The sequence below is a fragment of the Dioszegia hungarica genome (assembly GCF_025882075.1).
Source record: "Dioszegia hungarica strain PDD-24b-2 chromosome Unknown MKK02contig_6, whole genome shotgun sequence".
Taxonomy (NCBI): Eukaryota; Fungi; Basidiomycota; class Tremellomycetes; order Tremellales; family Bulleribasidiaceae; genus Dioszegia; species Dioszegia hungarica.
The window spans coordinates 731,404-747,172 of record NW_026515768.1 but is presented as its reverse complement, the minus strand read 5'-3'; the positions used below and the strand labels follow the sequence as shown (position 1 = coordinate 747,172).

At 56.9% G+C, this 15,769-nt stretch overlaps 8 protein-coding genes across 8 annotated transcripts; 4 read left to right on the top strand and 4 right to left on the bottom strand.

Annotated features, from left to right (window-relative positions):
• Positions 1-892: 892 nt before the first annotated feature.
• On the top strand, positions 893-2,969 carry MKK02DRAFT_31565 (transmembrane amino acid transporter protein-domain-containing protein; the record flags this gene model as incomplete). Its single annotated transcript, XM_053088329.1, has 10 exons — positions 893-1,064; positions 1,095-1,207; positions 1,266-1,390; positions 1,446-1,580; positions 1,635-1,724; positions 1,781-1,891; positions 1,944-2,046; positions 2,118-2,276; positions 2,331-2,441; positions 2,493-2,969. The coding sequence occupies 10 exons, from the start codon at positions 893-895 to the stop codon at positions 2,967-2,969; spliced, it is 1,596 nt and encodes a 531-aa protein (XP_052947834.1).
• A 214-nt stretch (positions 2,970-3,183) lies between these two features.
• On the bottom strand, positions 3,184-4,567 carry MKK02DRAFT_42438 (putative cytoplasm protein; the record flags this gene model as incomplete). Its single annotated transcript, XM_053091989.1, has 5 exons — positions 3,184-3,292; positions 3,360-3,590; positions 3,646-3,658; positions 3,712-4,201; positions 4,262-4,567. The coding sequence occupies 5 exons, from the start codon at positions 4,565-4,567 to the stop codon at positions 3,184-3,186; spliced, it is 1,149 nt and encodes a 382-aa protein (XP_052947833.1).
• A 471-nt stretch (positions 4,568-5,038) lies between these two features.
• MKK02DRAFT_42437 (uncharacterized protein) lies at positions 5,039-5,995 on the top strand (the record flags this gene model as incomplete). The annotated part of the gene is made up of 2 exons (XM_053091988.1): positions 5,039-5,193; positions 5,365-5,995. The coding sequence occupies 2 exons, from the start codon at positions 5,039-5,041 to the stop codon at positions 5,993-5,995; spliced, it is 786 nt and encodes a 261-aa protein (XP_052947832.1).
• A 478-nt stretch (positions 5,996-6,473) lies between these two features.
• On the bottom strand, positions 6,474-8,241 carry MKK02DRAFT_42436 (S-adenosyl-L-methionine-dependent methyltransferase; the record flags this gene model as incomplete). Its single annotated transcript, XM_053091987.1, has 12 exons — positions 6,474-6,605; positions 6,659-6,712; positions 6,764-6,849; positions 6,903-7,097; positions 7,167-7,254; positions 7,305-7,373; positions 7,423-7,496; positions 7,562-7,694; positions 7,808-7,908; positions 7,965-7,978; positions 8,043-8,054; positions 8,156-8,241. 12 exons carry the CDS (start codon positions 8,239-8,241, stop codon positions 6,474-6,476), a joined length of 1,044 nt encoding a protein of 347 aa, XP_052947831.1.
• Positions 8,242-8,596: 355 nt separating this feature from the next.
• On the bottom strand, positions 8,597-10,770 carry MKK02DRAFT_42435 (uncharacterized protein; the record flags this gene model as incomplete). The annotated part of the gene is made up of 6 exons (XM_053091986.1): positions 8,597-9,025; positions 9,081-9,641; positions 9,771-10,034; positions 10,123-10,215; positions 10,325-10,503; positions 10,662-10,770. The coding sequence occupies 6 exons, from the start codon at positions 10,768-10,770 to the stop codon at positions 8,597-8,599; spliced, it is 1,635 nt and encodes a 544-aa protein (XP_052947830.1).
• A 254-nt stretch (positions 10,771-11,024) lies between these two features.
• MKK02DRAFT_42434 (uncharacterized protein) lies at positions 11,025-12,167 on the top strand (the record flags this gene model as incomplete). The annotated part of the gene is made up of 4 exons (XM_053091985.1): positions 11,025-11,507; positions 11,581-11,688; positions 11,741-11,761; positions 11,823-12,167. 4 exons carry the CDS (start codon positions 11,025-11,027, stop codon positions 12,165-12,167), a joined length of 957 nt encoding a protein of 318 aa, XP_052947829.1.
• Positions 12,168-12,338: 171 nt separating this feature from the next.
• Positions 12,339-14,504, bottom strand: MKK02DRAFT_42433 (uncharacterized protein; the record flags this gene model as incomplete). The annotated part of the gene is made up of 10 exons (XM_053091984.1): positions 12,339-12,366; positions 12,420-12,921; positions 12,972-13,038; positions 13,102-13,233; positions 13,430-13,483; positions 13,540-13,730; positions 13,790-13,928; positions 13,987-14,225; positions 14,280-14,398; positions 14,446-14,504. 10 exons carry the CDS (start codon positions 14,502-14,504, stop codon positions 12,339-12,341), a joined length of 1,530 nt encoding a protein of 509 aa, XP_052947828.1.
• A 301-nt stretch (positions 14,505-14,805) lies between these two features.
• On the top strand, positions 14,806-15,761 carry MKK02DRAFT_36013 (ADP-ribosylation factor family-domain-containing protein; the record flags this gene model as incomplete). The annotated part of the gene is made up of 6 exons (XM_053089329.1): positions 14,806-14,817; positions 14,908-14,938; positions 15,076-15,119; positions 15,167-15,227; positions 15,289-15,465; positions 15,529-15,761. The coding sequence occupies 6 exons, from the start codon at positions 14,806-14,808 to the stop codon at positions 15,759-15,761; spliced, it is 558 nt and encodes a 185-aa protein (XP_052947827.1).
• Between the last annotated feature and the right edge of the window lie 8 nt (positions 15,762-15,769).

Genomic DNA, 15,769 nt, shown 5'->3' with positions numbered 1-15,769 from the left:
CGGAATCGATTCCGGCCAGTCTCGTAACTTGCTGAAAGGCACCGGCGGCGATCAGCAAGCAACGATCCCCGTACGGCCATGCCCGGGATCGACCATCTCTTGATCGATGGTGCACAGGTTCTTACATCGGCCGCATGACGGACAAGGTCCTTCATAAGGAGACTTGCCTTCCTTTCTCCCTGTAAGAGGGCTAGCAAGGACTGTCCGGAGGCGGCATGCAGCGCGCGCTATGGAAATACCTTATCTGGGCTGGCGAGATGCCTTGACACCTCCGGTTTAGGGCGTGCGGGCTGGAGTCCGCACCTTCCTGCGCTGGCTACCTGCCTCCCATACTAGGCCAGAAGCCATCATCGATTGCGAGTGCGGGACGATACCTGACGGAGACAGCCGCAGAAGATCAGATCTGAAAGTATCATGCTTCATACCCGAGCCGGTGGAGCTGCCTCAGGCCTCAGGCCTCAAGCTTAAAGGCGTCGCTTGTTACTCGCGCCACACCCTGAGGATATGAAACACCGGATACTTCCACTAGGCCACCTACCTTGTTTCAGCAGCGACCTGCCGCTCGAGCCTGGGACGTACCGCCAGCTGAGTCTTGCTGCCTGATCGATAGGTTTCCTTCGTGCTGAGCACAAGATGGCCCGATGACCTCCCACCTGCATGATGAGCTGCAGGTCGTACGTCTGGCAAATCGGGAATGCGCAGGGGACTCTTGGGACAAGCTGGCGCAGCAGGCCATGCATGGGTGCGAAAACGGCCGCGGGATTGTCCGGCTCCGTTCGGGTTACGTCATCACAGCGCGACTCAGCGAGATTTCGCTCGAAGTCAAGACCGCACTCTTGCACATATATCAATCGATATCTAGGCGGCGCAGAACAGCTAAGACCTAGCCAAGATGTCTCGCCGCCTCTCAAGCTCCTCTCCGCGCGCATCGACCTCCCCGGCCGCCACCAGTCCCGCCAAATCCCGAGTCACCATTGCCGCCGACGAGATCACCCCCTTGCTTCGAAAGGCCTCTCGATCGCTTTCGAACACATTCTATGGGGATCCCCGACCACTCGCTCGGAGTGAGTCAGGGGATGACGAGGACTATGAAGATGGGGATGCGAATGGGAGGATAGGGGAAGAAGGGTCGGATGATGAGATTGATGGAGAGGGGGGAAGAGAGGTGGAGGTTTATATCCCGGGCAGGAGCACGTTCATGCAGACTGTGAGTCATACGAGCTATGAGGTAGTTTAAGTGTCTGACGAAGAGCTGACTATGCTAGCTGCTCAATTGCTTGGCGGATATAGTAGGCACAGGCCTCTTGGCTTGTCCAATAGCCATAGCGCACCTCGGCTGGGTCTTCGGGCCTCTTCTTCTGGTCCTCACTGGGCTAGTGTCTTTATGGACGTAAGCTGAGCCGCTCTCGACATCCTTCTATGCGCCGTGCAAGCTGACCAGGCAGTCTCAAGATCATGCTTCGGATCATAGAGAAGGATCGTCGCCTGCGCAGTTTCACAGACGTGATAGGGTACGGCCTGGGGCCGATAGGGGAGAAGGTCGTGACTGCTTTGTTCTTCTCGGAGTTTGCGATCTGGATGTGAGCTGACACGCTCTCATCCCCTCAGGACAGCGAGCACAGCTGACGATACAGTATCGCCCTGGTCGTGCTGTTCTCAGATACCCTGGCTGTCGTCTGGCCCATCTACTCAACGGACGAGTGGAAGATTGTTGGACTCATCGTGTGAGCTACCTCTTCATCGAGCTTGCTGTCAGGATGCGATAAGCTCACCCATCTAGCATCATACCCACCTCCTTCTTGCCTCTGCGTTATCTTGCCTTTTCGTCCGGCCTCGGCGTGATCTCCACCTACGTCCTGGTTGGCATCTTGATATTCTCGGGTATAGCTACGTGAGCTATCTGCCGTCACCATGCCTTCTGGAGCGATAGCTCACACTGCCAGTCCCACATCTCCAGGCTCTCTGCGCGACCCCGCGCCAACAGATCTCTGGCCAGCGCACGGCGCGGCGAAAGCGCTGGTAGCCATCGGTCTCCTCGTTTCAGGGGTGAGTTGTGCGGCACTTTTCAGTCTTTGCACATCGAGGTCGGCGCCGGAAAAGCAGCAGCTGACATTCAGTTCGGCGGACACGGCCTCATCCCCAATCTCATCCGGGACATGCGCCACCCCAAACAAGCTGACCGGATGTGCGAGACCGCCTATGGAATCGCGATGGTCATTTACATTGCGGTGGCTGTTTGCGGGTATCTCATGTATGGCCGGAATGTGTCTGATGAGGTGAGCTTTCGCGTGCATTTGAAGGGGAAATGTGCAATGAGCTGATCTCCACAGATCAGTAAAGATCTCGCTCGGACACCAGGGTTCTCGCCTATGCTCAACAATGTGGCAGTGTGGATGGTAGCTCTGAATCCTCTGACCAAGATCCCACTTGGACTCCGACCCGTAAGCTGGGTGTTTCACGTCTCGGTGATGATCTAGCTGACTCCTTGTCAGTTCAGTGACATCCTCTTCTCCTACCTCCACCTCCACCCCACAATCCTCATCCCCGAATCCCAAAAAACACCGCACGTCACCCGTCCCTCCTCCCTCCTCTCCGTCCCATCCGCCACCTCCTCCCTGACCGCCCTCCAAGCGCAAGCGCAGGCGCACACGGACGGCCTCGACCTCGCCGCCGAGCGCCAGCATAACCGGCGCGAGCGCGCCAAGTACTTTTTGAGGCCTGTGATCCGCTTAGTGCTTGCTGTTCTTGTGACTGTGGGGGCGCTGGTCATGCCGAGCTTTGAGAGCTCGATGGCGATCCTCGGAGGGGGATTTGGGGTGATTATGATTATTGTGTTGCCGGTTTGGGCGGCGGGCGAGGCGTTGGGTTGGAAGAGGTGGTATGGGGCTGTAATTGCCGCGAGCTTGGTTTTGGCAGCGGCGGGCACGGGGGCGGCTATTTTCACGGCGAGGGATACGCGGGATCTATGAGCTGTCGGACGGCATGAGTGGGGCAGGTGGATGGCTCACTTAAAAAGCGGAGCGGGTCATTCGGAAGTGCTGTAACTGTATCTTCTTGTATACATCATCAGGGGATAGGACATCCCATATTCATAGCATATCTAGATGACGATACTCGAGTACATGTATCCTAGATCTACGGAGGTTGCACTATAGCTACATGCAGAAAGCGCGACTCCCGCTATCAAGGTGCAAGCTTGGAGATATCGGCCGACTTGACCTTTCCCTCAAGGATCAATTCGGCAAGGCACTTGCCGACTCCCGGTCCTTGGGTTATACCCCAGCAGCTCAATCTAAACGATCAGTTGTTGTTTGCAGGGACCGTTGCTCGGAGAAAGCGGTCAATGGAAGTGAACTCACCCTGATCCGACGTATACGCCCTCTATTCCGGGCACTTTCCCCACTAATGGCCTCCCCCTTGTTGCTAAGGGCAAGAAACACGCCTGTTCCGCGATGATCTCGGCCCCGTTCGCCGGATCAAACAGGGGCGAAAGCGCGCGGGACTGGGTGTGTAGCTTGCTTATTGCATCAGATGATGGGGAGACTTCGGCTGCTGTTCGAGGGAGGGGCTCATTATCGCCTGCTCCGCATCTGTCGCCGTCAGCTAGGTAAATCCATAAACTCTGGGGATCACATAGCTGCTCACATGTATGCAGTACCTGAGCCGTCAGCCTCCACGTTCAGCAGATCAAGAGATATTCTAAAAGCTCACCATCTGGCCGTGCGTACACTTCTGGCTCGCCCATCGACCCATCCTTCATCGTCATGCTCGTGAACAAACAATGCGCCGACAACTCCTCCTTCGTCCGAATGACCACACTGTGCGCCCTGTGTCCCTCTACACCCAACCTCAAGCCGACTTTCTCTCCAAGTAAATCTTTCGCGAGCCCGCCCGTCCATGGTCCGGCGGCAATGACAACTACGTCCGCTTCGACCTCCTCTTCCCTACCTTTCGTGTCCACTCTGATGGTGTGCGTTGGTGGAGAAGAGGCGGATGTAGACAAAGAGCTCGCTCGACCGATGAGCAGCGATGTGTTGGGTTTGAAGAGGACTTGGTCCGCTAGGAACTTGGTGAGCTGTCCAGGATGGACTTGGGCGTTCGTCTTCGTGCTGCCTAGGGACCGGGAAGAGTGGACGTCGTGTGGTAGCCAAGGGAGAGGGGGTTGTTTCTTGGTCTTCCGTGTAGCATCGGTAGTGATTGACTGGACGGATCAGCTGTCACCTCGCCGACCGCGACCCAAGGCTGATAGTTGGGTACACACCAAAGTATCCACAACCCTATACCCCCACTTTTCTTTTCCCCCATACTTCCCCGCCAACTCCGCATGGAGCTCATAGCTCATGGCCGACAGACTCGCCGTAGCGGCCCCATGCCAATCCTTCGCCAGAAACCCCCCGCTCTTGCCCGACGCGGCCGCGGCTATGTCGGTCCCTTCAATGATGGTGATGCTACTCCCTGACGGCAGAGACGGAGAGTGGGAGAGATAGTATGCGGTAGATATACCGGCTATGCCGCCGCCGAGGATGACTATGCGTTTGGCCGGCTGGGTGGAGGAGGGGGAGGTCATTTTGGCGAGACGGAGGAGGGACAGATTGGGCGATAGGGGATTGGTTGAGCCTCTTTAAATGATGCAGGCTCGACTTTGAGGTGTCTCGGGGGCGATTGCGGATTTTGGGACTCCCTTCGGTAGAGAGTGAGGGATAGAAGGTGGATGTCAAGAGTGTGGAATAGACACCCTTTGCCACCCAATCTTTGTCTGACCTCCACTTTGCCGCCAGGAATTTACGTCATAACCTCCCACGTGGCTCAGCTTGGTCGATCCAACAGCAGGCAGCTTTCTGGCGGAGCAACTCTCCTATGTCCTCTCTACCTCCTCTTCGTAGATCGCAATACACCTCACACAGACCCCTTGCCCACCCTGTCGGCATTAACAGACACCCTTTGTAAGCCACCCCTTATCCTCCTGCCGGTATACTCACCGTCCTGACGCCTGTCATCTGACGTCCGTCAACGAGGATCTGTTTCTCAACCCACGTTCATGTCCCCTGTTGCTGTACCAAAGGCTGACTGTCTAGTCACGCCCTTGCTCTATACCCGCGCGCTCATCGTGTCGTTCTTCAATCCCTTTCGGCGCGCGGTGGCAGAGACGGATCAGGGGCAGATCCAAATCAGCGTAAAATGGGGTAGAGAAAGGTGAGTCCAGGTTTGGGTCGAGAGGATCAGGATTATCCGGGGAGAAATCGAGCAGACGCGTGGGGACTACAGCCGCTATGTCAAATAGTGCCCTCGTCAGCGAGTAGGAGATAATTGCAGAAGGCAGCCCGGAGGTTGTCTGTCTCTGTATAATCGCAGCTGACCACCCAGATTCAACATCCCAATCCCTAAACCCTCCGCCACGCCCCTCTCGCAACTCCTCACCACACTCTCCACCCAAACATCTCTACCCCTGGACCAGCTGAAACTCGTCTACAAAGGCGCGGTCCTCAAAGACCCTCTCCTCACCCTCTCTTCCTACGGAATCAAGGACGGCTCCACCCTCGTCCTCGTTGGCGCATCCGGTCCTACCCCATCTTCAGGCCCCTCCTCTTCCTCCTCCTCCGCTCCCGGCTCCGGCTCCGGCTCACAAGCTCCCGTCGTACCCAAAAAGAATAAACAACCCGAGACGACCTCCGAGTCCGTCCTGGTCTCGTGGATCCAGAACCTCGTGAAGAACCTCCTCGACCCCCTCCGGCCCTCGGTGGCGACATTCAACAGCCAGGCCGATCCGCGCTCGACCAACAAGCCGGCGCATATCCCCAAGTTTGACGTGCTGCAGAAGGAACATGCGAGGCTGTCGGAGATGCTCTTAAGGGGGTTGTTGGACCTGGATGGGGTGGAGATTCCGTCAGGGTGGAACGAGGCGAGGAAGGAGAGGAAGGAAGGAGTCAGGGTTGTGCAGCAGATGTTGACCAAGTTGGATGAGGTATGGGGGGAGAGGAAGAAGCTGGGCGCGTAGCGGGGATAAGGGCAGTACATCTTTGAAGTCAGAGATGGATTTTGCGCAGCGGCAGCTTCGGTCGGGTGGGCCGGTCTGTATCATGATTTGAATTGACAGGGTTGATCTCCAGCAAAGACCGCAGAGTTCTCCGAGGCGTATAGAAGACTCTAGCGGAAGGTATGGCTCGTGATCCAAAGCATCAGACCCCAAGATTGCATATAGAGTATAGCACATTCATAGCGTCCATCCCAGCTCGCCGAGCTGTTCTGCACGTCCTTTTAATACCTGTTGAAGTACAATGAGACAGGAAAAGAGGGTATCGAGATGAGATAAGAATAGCGAGATGAAGGTGAAGAGTGGGGAGAAAGAACAGTTTATGACCTGCATTTAGCATCAGCTTTTCCTCTTACCGCCTCTCGACGAGTCTCATCTCCACCACACCCCTTCCCTTCTTTCATCTCCCCTTGTAACTGGCGCGATGAGACGAGACGCAGACTCACATCTTGTACACCATCTGGCCCGAAGTCGCCTGGTCCCCCGTAACCTCGTAATCCACGACGATATCCAAATCCCGGTTGTTGCGCGCGTTGGGCGCACATGACAATTGTCCGCGGATCGACTCGCCTTCCTGATCATTGTCAGCTATGCCCCAGAGGATGAGTTGGGGAGTGTGAAGCTCACAGACACGGTCAATGTCTCGGTGGTGTAGAAGACGGTCTGTTTCCAGTGAGTGTACTGTAAAATCAGCTTCTCGACCCTCAGTACGGTGCGGCTTAGCCAACTGACCTTGGCTTGTGGGCCGGTGGAGAAGTTGATAGGCTTGTGGCAGCACGAGAAGGAGATATCGAACCAGCCGAGGAAAGCATGGATGTCTGGTCTGTCAGCTCTGTGCCTCACTATCAGCCGAGGGCGAAAGCCAGCTCACAGTCGTTCCGGGTCGCCTTGAGCTCAAAGGGCACCTTGAAGGTCAAGTCCTCCTTCGTAGCCGTGGCGATATCAATGTGCTTGATGGCACAAGGCTGGGTGACGACCGACCGGAGCTCGACGCAGTCGACGAGCGGTTCCCTGAGTGCGATATCTTTGATGCACGAGTAGTCGAAGCCGTAGACGTCTTCCCAGACTATTGAGGGTCAGCTAACTCGCTCTTCCGTGATGCGTCGTACACCAGACAGAGCAGATGGAAGCTCACAGTTGATCTTTTCTTCCTTGTAGTCTTGATCTTCGATGGCGGCGAGGAAGATGGTCGCTTTATCAGGGAAGAGGAGACCGCCAGGGGCCTGAAAGTGAGCTTGCCTCTCGATGGTGCTACGCGCAGGAGATAGCTCACCAGGTACTTGTCCCGAGCGAGAAGGACAGTGTCGAGCATGGATTCATAAAGCAAGAAATAGCCCATCCACTGATGCCGTCAGCTTTGTGTCTACGAAGATAAGCACCGCAAAGCTCACCTCGGAAATGATGATGTCAACCTCCTTGACGGGTAATTCGATATCCTCCAGCTTGCCCTTGATAAGGACAATCTCTACGCCGAATTAGCTACGCCCTTCTCACTGCTAATTTGCCGCAGCCGAGACAGGTTTAGCTCACGGTTCTCGTCGAAGCCGTTGGCGCGAACAATCTTCTCAGCCTGGTCGAGAATGTTGGACATGTCAATACCGATGACGAGCTTGGCACCGGCCTTGGAGGCAAACATTGAGAGGATACCGGTACCGCAGCCGACCTAAGGGGTCAGCCCAGGGCTCAGAGCCAGAATCTCCAGGTCCGGCAGCTGATACGATGTGGGCGATACGGCGAAGACAATCATCCGCTAGGAAGTGAGGAGAAGAAGCTCACATCAAGGACGGTCTTGCCCTTGAAGAGGTGCGGGTTCTGCATGATGGCGTTCCTGTAAGACAGGGTCCGGACGGAGTCTTTGAGCATTTCTTCGTGGATACCTAAGAGATCAGCTATCGCGCCGGCGTATGCAGCCAGTATAGCTGGGCGAACATACCGAAGTGAGCGTAACTGGAAGAAGAGGTTAGTAATGTTCCTTCGTAAAGCTCTAAAGCACCAGCAGTATAAGCCTCACCTGTCCGCATAGCTGTACAGTCAGCTCAGTCTTCTGTCGCCTTCGCTGGCAGCTGTGTAACCCTGCGTAGTGTCGGACCCCAGGCGCCGAACAGAGAGAAGGAAAGGACGCACTAGTCCCGACTCGTCATCTTCTCCGTAGGCGGCAGCGCCTCTGAGCCAGCGGCGGCAGCGGCGGGCTGAGCGGATGTGGAGGCCATGCTGTCAACTTCCATTGTGTCGGTCTGGGAGTGTTATGTGGTGTAGGTAGAGGTGATATAGGGTGGAAAGAGGTATGATGGAGAAGGTGAAGCTGGTGAAGGTTTGTTGCTGCAAAGTTGACTTCGTTCGCAGAAATTTGGCTTTACGTAATTTGTCAGAGAACCGCACGTGACCAAAGTCGGGACTGTCCAATTGACCGGCACTCGTTAGCGTGAGAAGGTAAACTTCAGCATATGCGTAACAGCTGCAACTCGGCAGCTTACTCGAGATTGCCCGGACATTTCAAGACTTAAACATATCGACAGATACAAATCTCCCACTTCTGATTCCACTTCCCTCCGCATGAGCATTCCCCTATCTCCTCCCGGCCGGCTTGGGCCTCGCGAACCCCCCTCCACCGCCCGCACCTCCGACCCTCGGTCCAAACGCATCAAACGCCCTCCTGATCCCTTCCTTCCCATCCCCGTCTTCCTCATTGCCCACAGCGGGCGTCGTCGGTCCAGAGGACGGCAACGGCACCCCACTCGCAGTCGACACGGAGCTGAGCGAGTCTTGTTTCTTGGGCTGAACGGGGCGGGGTCGGCCAAATGCGCCGCCGAAAGCGGGAGCGGGGGCGCCAAAGGCGGATTTGTTCGCTGTGGATCCGAACCCTGTGGAAGAAGAGGAGGTGGACGTGCTGGAAGAAGGGGTGGGGAGGGAGTTGGAGTGGTGCGGCTTGGAAGTTGAGGGAAGGGCGGAACGAAGTTGAGATTCAGTGAGGTCGGTGACGTCGCTCGTTTCGAGCTGAAGACATAAGCTCGCTTTCCACAAGAGAAGGACCAGGGAGGATATCGCTTACCTTGCCGACGACCTCCACGCCAGCCTTGTCCGCCGCGTCCTGCTGAACACCCCTGACGCTCGTCGAGTAGACCATGCGGAGCTTGACGGGGCTTCCGGACGGGCACGAATAGATGAAGATGACCCGTCCCTTGGTCTTGACCGCTTCGACGGGCGAGGCCGGTTTCTCCGCCGCGGGACTAGCCGAGACTTCCTCCTTCTCCCCCTCGTCTTTCTCGCTTTTCCCCTCTTTCTCCTTGTCCTCAACAGACAAATCACCCATCTCCTTCACCGCCTCCTCTCCCTCCTTCTCATCGTCCTTCTTCTCATCGGCACCAGCCTTCCATGTCGTAGCGACCGTCCGCCGCCCTCCCTCGCTCGCATGGAACGTATCCCCCGGAGCGGCTGCCCCAGCCGACCACTTCTTGCCCGACACAGGACTCGACGGGGGAGGCGCGGGCGTAGGGAACGAGTAGAAGACATACGATGGGGATTTGGCGGGGAGCTTAGAGGATAGTTCGGAGGGTTTGCAGGCGGAGGAGAGGACGAGGGTTATGGCGCTAGCGTCTTTCGGGGGGATTTCCTGCTGTGTCAGCTAGAACTCGAACAATCGCAAATCAAAGAGGATGGAAAGGTCTGAATCTAGCTTATAGTCGTGTCCGTGTTCATGAGGAGATTCGCCGTAGGAAGAAGAGCCCCGACTCAAACTCACCAAAACCACAATCCAACCCTCATCGCTCCGTTCCGCGACCTTCCGCATCGCCCCCGATACCTCCTCATCCCACTTCATCTTGCCCCCCAACCCCATAACAGCCGCGATCCGCCGCTTCTCCGTATCGGGATCCAGAGCGGCCCGTTTCGCCTCGACCGCTTCGGCCTCGCGGACCTCCATGAGCGCCTTTTCGGCCGCCGAGAGGGGGGCGGGGGAGGCGAGGTGTTTGAGGTGCGCGGACAAGGCGGAGGGGGTTAGGTCTTTCTGCGGGTGTCAATTGGGGAGACGATAGAGATGGAGATGAGAGGAGGGGGGAGGGGGGAGGGGGAAGCGGGGTGGGCTGGTGACCTACGATACTGTTCGCGAACCAGTCGTGTTTGAAGTTCCCGCCAAGCGCTTTGAGGAGTCCGCCTCGAGAGGAGGCTTGGAGCATCTTTGCGCGGACCTGAATCACGATCAGCTAACATTCGACCTACATAGCCATACTGCGCCGGCTGGATCTCGGAGCGTCAAATGGAAGCGAGACCATGCGGCGGGCAAGAGTGAGAACGTACACCAGCAGTATCAGGCACAAAGGTGATCATCATCCACTCGTACTTGCCACCCTCTTTCGAGTCCAGCCGATACGCAAAGCTCGCGGGCGTAGTAGGCGACGGGAGCGTCTCGGGGAGGAGCGCGATATCATCCTGGAAGGTAGACTTGGGAGCGACGGTCGTCAGGTGTTTGAACGATTCTGTGACCGTGAGCTGCACAATCTCATGCGGTCACTTCCGGATACATTTCCACCTTCTCCTTCTATTGAGGATCTGCTTAGGGCGTTGAGGAGAGCTCTTGACGTGGTGGACTGGATCAGGAGAGATGGAACTCGTGGAAGCGGCACCCGGTACTCACCCCCTTCAATGACGAACACCAGCGCCCTAACGTCCTGCCCTCCGTTCTGGGCGGTTGAGAAGGCCGAAGCGAGCGATGGGGGCACTTTGATACCTGACGGAGCGGACATGTTGCTTCTATAGTAGATGGGGGGAGAGTGGGAGATGGGCAAGGTTGGCTTGGAGCTTCGCTTGGGCCCGGAACTGTTAACTGTTAACCGCGTCAGACTCAGGCACGCGTACGGCTTAGCACGACGCACGGATTGGCGATGACGATGACGACCGGTACATTTGGGCGACATCAAAGCCAAATTTCGACGACCATTTGGATCCTCTACATCTCATAGAAATACAGAGCACCTACCACTAACGACACTGACAGATAATGTCGAGCCAGAAACGCGCACAATCACCTGACAACCCCGACTCATCCACCTCAAAACGCGTCCGCATAACCTCCCCTCCCCCCTCCTCTGCTGCAGGCCCCGCGCCTTCCGGCCCCATCTCCGTCCACTCCTGGCTGCACCCCACCCTCCCGCCTCCTCTCCTAGCGCACTCCCCCGCCCTCCACGCCTCAACATCCACCTTCCTCGCCTTCTCCCTGGACTTTACGCCCCCCGCTCACGTAACGACGGACGCGAGCCTCCTTAAAGAGGTCCGAAGGGTGGTGCGGGAATTGGACGTGCCGAGGCTCGTGGGCGAGATGCTGATGCGTGATGACGAAGGAGCGTTTCAGGGTGGGGAGGGACGAGCGGCCAAGAAGGGAGGGAAGGAACGGGCGCGGGAGCCGGATCATAGGATGTGGGGGGTGAGGGCTGTGGTTTTGAAGGAGGGGAGGGATGGGACGAAGGGGGAGGACGATTATCAAGTGAGTACGTGTCGCGGCACGCTGTATGTGGCGGCGGAGTCGGAGAGGAGGAGGAGGAGGGCTGATACAGAAGCTATTGGAGGCATTCAATGATGATGGAGAGAAATTCGGTGGGGATCGTGTCTTGAGGGTATTGAGGGAGAATCAGGGTGTGGATGTCATAACGGTCTGCTGCAGATGGGTGAGTCTCTTCGTATCCACCAAGGATTCACCGCCGGTCGCTAACTCATCAGTTCGGAGGCGATATGCTAGGCGTGAGCTAGCAGCATCTTTTCGACGTTTCTCGAAGGCAAGACACAACAGCTAACACGCCAGCCAATCCGATTTCAGCACATCGGCATAACAGCCCGAACATCCCTCCTGGATCTCCAAACCCTCGTCATCCTGCGAGACCTCCGCTCTTCACTCGTCGCTCTCGACGCAGAAATCGCAGAAATGAGGGGAACAATCAACCCGCCTTCTTCCCCGCTCCGGGCGATAGGGGCGGACGGTGAATCCTCCGCCTCGGATAAGCCCTCGCCCTACGATGCGGTGACGGATCCGGCGAAGCTGAGGCGGCTTGTGACGGCCAGAGAAAAGACACGGGCGGCGTTGGAGGCCAAGGCGGCGTGGAGTGGGATGGAGCAGAGCTTGGGCTCCGCGACCGCAGGCGCGGAATAGGGCTAGGTGGTCAAGGAGGACGAACGGAGAAGCGAGGCAAACCCGTTCGAAATGAGGTACGGTGCATCCTTGGATCCACGCATCCTACGGACGAGGGACCTGATCCTGCTCACGGCCGGACCTACTGCTACGGCCATCGCAACCCTCGGGTCGGACAGAATGACGGCGCCGTCAATCGAACTCTGCCGCCCATACACCTCTGCGTCTGATCAGCCTCTCTCGCTACAGCTCGCCCGGCAAGAACCGACTCACACAAACCCGTTGAATCCCACGACGCCCCTCCCTTCCCTCTTACACCTTTCCCAATCCCCCAGACTCACCTGCCCAACCCTCACCACACCCCGCTCGATCAATTCGGCCCTTACCGTCCCCGCCAGAAACTCCGCCGTGTCCCCTCTCTTACCCAAGCCCCTAAGCTCGTCACCGCCCCCGCCCTCGCCCTCGATTCCGTCCTCGGCCTCGAGCTCGGACCGTAACGCCGGCGTGACCCACTCTGCCTCCTCCGGTCTATCCGGATCAGGCAAGTGCAGCGCGATATTCGAGGTACACGTCTCGAGCAGGTGCGTGCCTGTATGCAGGAGGACTTCGGTTCCTGGGGGATATGGGGCGAGGGGGGCGGTGTACATCGGTCGATGGGTGGTTTTGAATAGCCGGAAGGGGGTTTCGAGGGGCGGGAGCGAGGTCGAAGAGGGAGAGAGGACGAGGCGGCGGCGCGGCTGGGTGGGGAGAGGGGGGAGGGTGAGGTCGAACCGGCCTAAGAAGTCAGAATGATACATATGTGCGGGATTTCCAGGTATAGCTTACCTGCCGAGGGCGATGCAGCTATTAGCTGAACTTCTACTTGACCGTCTTTGTGCAGGACGACCCTGACCTATAGGGATAAGCTGACATTCTTCACGTCATGTCGCAATAGTAGCCGGGCTGCTGGACATACCCTCCAATCACCTCCGCCCTCACGCTCACTATGCTCCACCTTGTCCTTGATCCTCTCCCAAACATTCTCATCTCCTGGCCAGTCTCCCCACACCTCCGTCCCATCCCTTTTCGTGAAATACGCCCATGCTGCCTTGAGCCGAGCTATATGCCTATCTAGCAGTGGAATATGTTGCCGCTCGACAGATCTCCGAGGGGTACCGGGCGAGGTATACCGAGTGGTAGTAAATAACGAGAAGGGCGGATCTGGTTCACTTCGGAAGCTTTGCACCTGATGCATATGTCAACGCGATTTCTAAGCGTCTAAAGATCTAGGCGGTAGGCTTTACATTTGACTCGCCCTCACCCTCCGTCTTCCAAGATAGATTATACCCCGCTCCCGCCTAGAGTATCAGCTTAGTTCAACGGATGAGTCGGTATCAGCTGAGCGAAGACATACCGAAAACGTAAACTTCTTGATAGCGTCCACGGCTACCTGACCCCACTCGCCCGCCTTGCTTGGATCGGCATTATCCTTCTCGCCACCTGGCAGATCCACAATCTTGACCAAAGAGAGGTTTTCGGGGTTTATAAAGCCCGAGCTGGAGGCGGAGGTGAAGAGTGTCTGGAGGGGTGTGTAGAAGTTGTCGACTGACAGGATGAGCTGATGGCTTCCCTTGCTTATCGGGAAGGGGAAACAGACAACTCACTGTTAAGGATTACGACGGGGAGCTGGTGGATCTTGAGCTGGTTCCAGGTGATCATCTCTAGTGCTTCTTCGAACGTCCCGTACCCTCCTGGAAGGACAATGAACCCGCCGGTACTGAGTTGTGCCATCTTCATCTTGCGCTGTGAACGTCAGCTTGTGATCCGGCGCATCTCCCAAGCGCGTATCTCTCAAGCTCACCTCGTGCATGCTGTCCACAACGCTGAGCGTCATCCGCCCATCGTAATCACTATCCACCAGATCCTCTCCTGCGCCTTCGGCACTCTGTACCTTCTCCTTATCCTGGGAAGCTCCGCCAGACCCAGCAACGGGGTTCACGGTCGGTGCGGACGTCCGCTCAGACGCACGGGTCATCAGTGCCCTCGGGACGATCCCGTGCACGTGCCCGCCAGCTTCGAGAGTCGCTTGCGAGACCACGCCTAGGTCATCAGCTCTTGATTCGGACTTGGGGTAGAGCAAGCTAGCTGACGTACCCATGATCCCGCGACGGCCGCCGCCGTACACCAGAGGCATATTGGCACTGGCCATAGCCTGTCCAACGGCGCGTGCGGCATCTGCGTGGATAGGGGACTTTCCGGGCGAGGAGCCGCAGCTGAAAGTATAAGCTGTTGGCTCTTGACAGCGCAATTCGAAGCTTACAAGACGCAGACGGGCTTATCCATCCCGGAAGGGAAGACGCTGGATGTTTCGGCTGACATGATTGACCGAGGTAGCTGTGAGATATAAGTACAGAGGGCAGAGAAAGACAAGCTTGAGCTTTGATTTGTGCTGGTCGAGTCGAAGTCGGGGGGGAGCCTGAGGAATGTGGCGCGTGAGGCATGTACGTCATAGTTGCGAGATCCGTGCGTTCCTAATTTGATTCCGCTTTCCCATTCCAGCGCGCGCCGCCCAGAGCGCACGCTCAAGCTCAACTTGCTCTATCGCTTCTACCCCTCTCCGCTATACTATACGGACTCCTACCAGCCTCATAATCAGCAGAGCTCACGAGAATCAGCTACAATGTTTATCCTTGTGCGTATCCACGCGGACGGGAGTGTCGGGCGGGGATCAGTGGCCAGGAATGTGGAATTATGGAGGAGGGTTGAACGCTGACGAGTAAAGAACTGGTTCTGGGATGTATTGTCGCAATTGGGTAAGCTATGTTGTCCTCTGCTATGTGGAGATAGAAGCACAAGCTGACCTGCTCAGGTCTGATGAACAAGAGTGCGTTCTAGATACTCGGCATGGACCGTCGGTTTGCTGGAAAGGATGAACGTACTGAATGATCAGGCGCAAAGCTCTTGTTCCTCGGTCTCGACAATGCCGGAAAGACAGTGAGCTCCGTGGAAACGATTACCGTGTACCTGAAGCTGACATCTAGACCCTCCTTCACATGCTGAAGAATGATCGTCTCGCAACCCTCCAACCTACTCTTCACCCCAGTAAGCTCACCCTCCCTGCTCCGTATTGCGATCCGGCCGTGCGCATAGCTGACACCCATAGCATCAGAAGAACTCGCGATCGGGAATGTCAAATTCACGACGTACGATCTCGGCGGACACATGCAGGCTCGTCGACTGTGGCGAGACTATTTCCCAGAGGTGGACGGGATCGTCTTCCTTGTGGATTCGGCGGATCAGGAGCGGTTTGCCGAGAGCAAGGCCGAGCTCGACTCTTTGCGTAAGCTGCAAGACCCGTCTCGTTCTTCTGCGAGGTGAGGAGAGAACTTCAGCTGACCCGCAGTGTCGATCGAATCCCTCAGTATGGTCCCTTTCCTCATCCTCGGCAACAAGATCGACGCCCCCTCGGCCGTAAGCGAGGAAGAGCTCCGACACTTTTTGGGTCTCTATCAAACTACTGGCAAAGGAAAGATCCCCCTTCGCGATATTCGGCCGATCGAGGTGTTCATGTGCTCGGTCGTCATGCGCCAGGGCTACGGCGAAGGGTTCAGGTGGCTCAGTCAATATGTCAGTTAACCCGAGCA